The sequence below is a fragment of the Procambarus clarkii genome, chromosome 3, assembly GCF_040958095.1.
Source record: "Procambarus clarkii isolate CNS0578487 chromosome 3, FALCON_Pclarkii_2.0, whole genome shotgun sequence".
In the NCBI taxonomy this organism is placed as follows: domain Eukaryota; kingdom Metazoa; phylum Arthropoda; class Malacostraca; order Decapoda; family Cambaridae; genus Procambarus; species Procambarus clarkii.
The window spans coordinates 13,007,218-13,014,700 of NC_091152.1; the positions used below are offsets into that span (position 1 = coordinate 13,007,218).

At 46.3% G+C, this 7,483-nt stretch overlaps 1 protein-coding gene across 1 annotated transcript in view; it reads left to right on the plus strand.

Annotated features, from left to right (window-relative positions):
• The first annotated feature begins 1,973 nt into the window (after nucleotides 1-1,973).
• The window catches only part of LOC138368099 (uncharacterized), a 15,383-nt gene continuing 9,873 nt past the window's right edge, over nucleotides 1,974-7,483 (plus strand). The window contains exons 1-2 of the mRNA XM_069330402.1: nucleotides 1,974-2,006; nucleotides 5,347-5,504. Coding sequence (XP_069186503.1) covers nucleotides 1,974-2,006; nucleotides 5,347-5,504 — 191 coding nt within the window. The remainder of the gene's footprint in view (nucleotides 2,007-5,346; nucleotides 5,505-7,483) is intronic.

Sequence of the window (7,483 nt, forward strand, 5' to 3'; positions counted from 1 at the left end):
CCTCATTAACGTTCAGATATGAACAAATTGTGTGTGTACACAGACTGTGTCGCCAGTCTGGTATTAGGTATTTGGGGAAAAAATTCCCAATTATCAGCTTAAATCACTTGCTTAAATCACAAGACGTTGCCACAACGTTATTTTTGACGACCAAACGACGTCGTAAGAATGTTATTGGGGGATTAATTTTTACTATTTGTCTTGTTTTTGCCGGTGACAAAAAGTGACGTCACGGTTGAGTGTCAAGGATGTCGTCACAGTAGAGCACCAAGGATCTCGTCACAGTAGAGCACCAAGAGTGACGTTACAGTAGAGGACTAGGAAGAGTGACGTTTATAGCACTAGCTAGTAATACTAGCACCTAGTGAGGGTCAACACATCACTAAAACACACTGCCCCCCCCTTATGTAGTGTTAGGTTGCAATGTGTAAATGGGACAATTCCCGTCCAATATCAGACACATACATTTGGTCCATATTGCAAGCCACTAAACGGTGTTGCAAACACGTTGCACTCCCTTCCTCTGGGACTAAATCTGTAGTATATATATATATATATATATATATATATATATATATATATATATATATATATATATATATATATATATGGCAGTGATTGGTCAAGCACTCTCTAATGAGGTGGTTGCATGACGGCCAACTCCAATAACAACCACCACAGATCGAACGATCATTAACTACCAGAATCTTAACTCATAATCTATTACCACAACAAATAATAGAAAATCATTATTGCCAATTACAGCCATCACCACTTTACCAATTGCGACCACATCTACCACTATTCGAACGTTAGAATAGTTCAGTTATAACGCAACGGGTACAACAAGGCTGGTAGGCGGAGGACCAAGAGCTAGACCTCACAAAGTACAACTAGTACTACCACAACTACCCACCACCACGAGGGGTCACTAACCTCAGCAACAACAATTATTATTGGCCTTGAAGGCGGTTCATTTACCAACGCTGACACCTACCACGATCCGTCACCATCATCACTATGACTACCACTATCACCACCTACACTAACACCACTGACACCTCCACTACCACTACCTCCAGTGGTACCATTACTCCCTTCCACTAGCACCACTAACACAACTATTAGCACCACCCCACTGGTACACCAGATACCTCCACTACCACCACCTCCACTAGCATCAACTAACCAGCCCCCCCCCCCAACAAAATCAATAGTACTAATCACTAGTGAATTACTCAGAAATTAACATATACTTAATGCATATCAACACCTATTATCCACTTTTACTCCCCTCTCTCCCTCTCTCCCTCCCTCCCTCTCCCCTACCTTCCTACCAGCCCCTCCCTCCCTACCTTCCCTCCCTCAGTCCCTACCTTCCCTCTCAACCATACCTACCCAAAATAAAACATTAAATGTAAGCCATGTATCGTGATGGTTGAGTAATTATCTACCCAGTTTGATGAACACCTTCAGCCAAAAATATTTATAGGAAGATAATATAATACCTTAGGAGCCTCTCTGTGTGGGAATTATTGAAAATGGCATTGTTAAACTTACGAGTGACAAGCTCGTCTAGCTATGCTGGTGGGCTGATAGTGGAGGTGGTTGGGCTAGGGCAAGCAGATGGTGATGTAGGGTAATTCACAAAGAATTGGCGGTGCTTCCACACCATAAAATGTGGTGAAGGAACGTCCTGCATCACACACAACATTCACCATCATGGAGTAACATCACTATCAGGGAATAACATCACCATTTTGGAGGAACTTGGTAGCTCAACTTGAAGTGTATTTTGCTTGAGAAAATTACCTTCAGGAAGCCATTCAGATTAACAGTAATCAGATAACTCAAGATGGCTAACAACTGCCTGAAATTCAGTCTTAAGGCAATCTTAGAACATCCTGGAAATGGGGGGTAGGATGGGGGACAGGGAGGAAGGAATAGGAGGAAGGAGAAATAGGGGGAAGAGAATGAGTCGGATGAGAAAGAAGCAACAGGATAAGGTAGGTGTGTGTGTGTGTGTGTGTGTGTGTGTGTGTGTGTGTGTGTGTGTGTGTGTGTGTGTGTGTGTGTGTGTGTGTGTGTGTAGAAGATAGGAAGGAGGAACGGGTGGAAGATAAGGGGAATGCGAGTGTGTTGGGTTAATTAGAGATCATAATGGGTCATCACACACACACACACACACACACACACACACACACACACACACGGATCTCCCAGATGCAGCAAAGGAGGTAACCTTAGAGGAAACAAATAATGAGATAACCAGCATCACCAGACTTCACTACACATCACCATGGACACGGGATGCTGCTCGAGACCCCCCCCCCCAGATATATGCCTCCTCTTGCTCTCATCTCTCCTCCCTCTTACGGGCTCACCATAGCCCGTGCTACTTGGAACTTTGCGTTTCAGGTACCGAATCTTAAACAAAAAATATCTACTCCCTGTTTTCCTCTCCCGTTGGAAGGGCCTCCAACGGTAGCAACGGGGCAAAACTATTGTCCTTAATTGGCTTTGTCTGTTGTCCGGTTCACAGCGAGAGGCATCTGAGTGTTGTTCGATCATACTCGCTTGATTGGCACGGGGGAAAGGGAGGGGGTCGAAGGAGTGGTTATGTAGTTAGGGGAGCGATTGGTGAACCAGGTGAGCTACATGTGTGCAGGTAGGTGGTGTGTGTGTGTGTGTGTGTGTGTGTGTGTGTGTGTGTGTGTGTGTGTGTGTGTGTGTGTGTGTGTGTGTGTGTGTGTGTATTCACCTAGTTGTGTTTGCGGGGGTTGAGCTCTGGCTCTTTGGTCCCGCCTCTCAACCGTCAATCAACAGGTGTACAGATTCCTGAGCCTATCGGGCTCTGTCATATCTACACTTGAAACAGTGTATGGAGTCAGCCTCCACCACATCACTTCCTAATGCATTCCATTTGTCAACCACTCTGACACTAAAAAAGTTCTTTCTAATATCTCTGTGGCTCATTTGGGCACGCAGTTTCCACCTGTGTCCCCTAGTACGTGTGCCCCTTGTGTTAAATAGACTGTCTTTATCTACCCTATCAATCCCCTTCAGAATCTTGAATGTGGTGATCATGTCCCCCCTAACTCTTCTGTCTTCCAGCGAAGTGAGGTTTAATTCCCGTAGTCTCTCCTCGTAGCTCATACCTCTCAGCTCGGGTACTAGTCTGGTGGCAAACCTTTGAACCTTTTCCAGTTTAGTCTTATCCTTGACTAGATATGGACTCCATGCTGGGGCTGCATACTCCAGGATTGGCCTGACATATGTGGTATACAAAGTTCTGAATGATTCTTTACACAAGTTTCTGAATGCCGTTCGTATGTTGGCCAGCCTGGCATATGCCGCTGATGTTATCCGCTTGATATGTGCTGCAGGAGACAGGTCTGGCGTGATATCAACCCCCAAGTCTTTTTCCTTCTCTGACTCCTGAAGAATTTCCTCTCCCAGATGATACCTTGTATCTGGCCTCCTGCTCCCTACACCTATCTTCATTACATTACATTTGGTTGGGTTAAACTCTAACAACCATTTGTTCGACCATTCCTTCAGCTTGTCTAGGTCTTCTTGAAGCCTCAAACAGTCCTCTTCTGTTTTAATCCTTCTCATAATTTTAGCATCGTCCGCAAACATTGAGAGAAATGAATCGATACCCTCCGGGAGATCATTTACATATATCAGAAACAAGATAGGACCGAGTACAGAGCCCTGTGGGACTCCACTGGTGACTTCACGCCAATCGGAGGTCTCACCGCTCACCGTAACTCTCTGCTTCCTATTGCTTAGATACTCCCTTATCCACTGGAGCACCTTACCAGCTACACCTGCCTGTCTCTCCAGCTTATGTACCAGCCTCTTATGCGGTACTGTGTCAAAGGCTTTCCGACAATCCAAGAAAATGCAGTCCGCCCAGCCCTCTCTTTCTTGCTTAATCTGTGTCACCTGATCGTAGAATTCTATCAAGCCTGTAAGGCAAGATTTACCCTCCCTGAATCCATGTTGGCGATTTGTCACGAAGTCCCTTCTCTCCAGATGTGTTACCAGGTTTTTTCTCACGATCTTCTCCATCACCTTGCATGGTATACAAGTCAAGGACACTGGCCTGTAGTTCAGTGCCTCTTGTCTGTCGCCCTTTTTGTATATTGGGACCACATTCGCCGTCTTCCATATTTCTGGTAGGTCTCCCGTCTCTAGTGACTTACTATACACTATGGAGAGTGGCAGGCAAAGTGCCTCTGCACACTCTTTCAGTACCCATGGTGAGATCCCATCTGGACCAACAGCCTTTCTAACATCCAGATCCAGCAGGTGTCTCTTGACCTCCTCTCTCGTAATTTCGAACTCCTCCAAGGCCGCCTGGTTTACCTCCCTTTCTCCTAGCACAGTGACCTCACCCTGTTCTATTGTGAAGACCTCCTGGAACCTCTTGTTGAGTTCCTCACACACCTCTCTGTCATTCTCTGTATACCTGTCCTCGCCTGTTCTAAGTTTCAATACCTGTTCTTTCACTGTTGTTTTCCTTCTGATGTGACTGTGGAGTAGCTTTGGTTCGGTCTTGGCTTTGTTTGCTATATCATTTTCAAAATTTTTCTCTGCTTCTCTTCTCACCCTGACGTACTCATTCCTGGAGAATGAGTACGTCCTGTGTGTGTGTGTGTGTGTGTCTGTGTGTGTGTGTGTTTTCAACTAGTTGTGCTTGTGGGGGATGAGCTCTGGTTCTTTCAGCCCGCCTGTCAACTGTCAATCAACTTTTTTTTTCCACACACACACACACACACACACACACACACACACACACACACACACACACACACACACACACACACACACACACACACACACACGCACCGTGACGTCACAAGATTGGCACCTGCTGATTTCCAATTAACTATCCAACTGATCAGGTGTTAATTTTGGCGCGACGGGAGATGGCTAGGAACGTCGACTTCACTCATTATAATATACGGTATACTACACCCCACTACTACACCCCGCCCCCACTACTACACCCCGCCCCCCCACTACTACACCCCGCCCCCACTACTACACCCCGCCCCCACTACTACACCCCACCCCCCACTACTACACCCCACCCCCCCCACTACTACACCCCCACCCCAACTACTACACCCCACCCCCCACTACTACACCCCCACCCCCACTACTACACCCCACCCCCACTACTACACCCCACCCCCCACTACTACACCCCACCCCCACTACTACACCCCGCCCCCACTACTACACCCCGCCCCCCCCCCCCACTTAATCACATTGAAACATAATTTGCGACAGGTAGGAATAATTTACCTGTAATATAAAGCCTATACCGACCAGGCCTATATCGACCAGGCCTATATCGACCAGGCCTATATCGACCAGGCCTATATCGACCAGGCCTATATCGACCAGGCCTATGCCGACCAGGCCTATACCGACCAGGCCTATGCCGACCAGGCCTATATCGACCAGGCCTATGCCGACCAGGCCTATCGGTCAGATTACACTACACATACCACATTTCGTCTACATTGTCCCATATGCTTGGGAATACTGTGTTCATACATTGCATACATACACGTTTTGCAATGTATATCAAGGAGCTCCACATTAAAAGTGAAAAGATTGTGAAAACAAATTAAAAAATTATTTTCAAACACTTTCTACTGATCATTATCCAGTTAAATAGTTTTAAAATTTAAAAAATTATAGAGTACACCCAACTCTGTCAGTAAAGAGTGCACCTGGTTGATGGGGTTCTGGGAGTTGTTCTACTGCCCAAGCCCGGCCCGAGGCCAGGCTTGACTTGTGAGAGTTTGGTCCACCAGGCTGTTGCTTGGAGCGGCCCGCAGGCCCACATATACCTGGTTGATGGGGTTCTGGGAGTTCTTCTACTCCCCAAGCCCGGCCCGAGGCCAGGCTTGACTTGTGAGAGTTTGGTCCACCAGGCTGTTGCTTGGAGCGGCCCGCAGGCCCACATATCCACCACAGCCCGGTTGGTCCGGCACTCCTTGGAGAAAACTATCTAGTTTCCTCTTGAAGATGTCCACTGTTGTTCCGGCAATATTTCTTATGCTCGCTGGTAGGACGTTGAACAACCGTGGACCTCTGATGTTTATACAGTGTTCTCTGATTGTGCCTATGGCACCTCTGCTCTTCACTGGTTCTATTCTGCATTTTCTTCCATATCGTTCACTCCAGTACGTTGTTATTTTACTGTGCAGATTTGGGACCTGACCCTCCAGTATTTTCCAGGTGTATATTATTTTTTATCTCTCTCGTCTCCTTTCTAGTGAGTACATTTGGAGAGCTTTCAGACGATCCCAATAATTTAGGTGCTTTATTGCGTCTATGCGTGCCGTATATGTTCTCTGTATTCCCTCTATTTCAGCAATCTCTCCTGCTTTGAAGGGGGAAGTGAGTACTGAGCAGTACTCAAGACGGGACAACACAAGTGACTTGAAGAGTACAACCATTGTGATGGGATCCCTGGATTTGAAAGTTCTCGTAATCCATCCTATCATTTTTCTGGCTGTCGCAATATTTGCTTGGTTATGCTCCCTAAACGTTAGGTCGTCAGACATCATTATTCCCAAATCCTTTACATGCTGTTTTCCCACTATGGGTACATTTGATTGTGTTTGTACCCTGTATAATGTTTAAGGTCCTCATTTTTACCGTATCTGAGTACCTGGAATTTATTACTGTTAAACATCATGTTATTTTCTGCTGCCCAGTCGAAAACTTTATCAATATATCTGCTTGTAGTTTTTCAATGTCTTCAGCAGAGGTAATTTTCATGCTGATTTTTGTGTCATCTGAAAAGGATGATACGAAGCGGTGACTTGTATTTTTGTCTATATCTGATATGAGAATAAGGAACAGCAGCGGTGCAAGGGCTGTACCCTGAGGTACAGAGCTTTTAACTGCGCTTGGACTCGATTTTATATGATTGACAGTTACTCGCTGAGTCCTGTTTGACAGAAAACTGAGTATCCAGCGTCCTACTTTACCGGTTATTCCCATTGACTTCATTTTGTGTGCTATCACTCAAAGTATACAGTGCACCCCACTCATCCCCTTTGAAAGCATTTACCCCCCCCCCTTGCAAGAACAGTCATGAAAGTCAACCTAAAACTACTTCAGAAAGGAACCACTTAAGTTTCCTAAATGCTCGGTGCACGCCCGTAAGTTTCTAAGTCTTCGGTGCACGGTGTGAGCACATCGCAAGTGCACGGTGCACGCCCTAGCAAAGTCCGCCACGAGTTGAACATGACTCTAGCCGGCGCCTCTCACCAATTTGATGCACTCCATGCTTCGGGTGGCAGTTTGGCGCGAGCCTCGTCCTGTTTGTCCGCCAGATACCTAATTTGATGAACGGTTAGTGTCAACAGGACCACGAACGGTACAACGCCCGACTCGCGCCGCGAATCCTGTTATATTTTGGAGTCCTGTTATAATTTTAGGAGTCAAA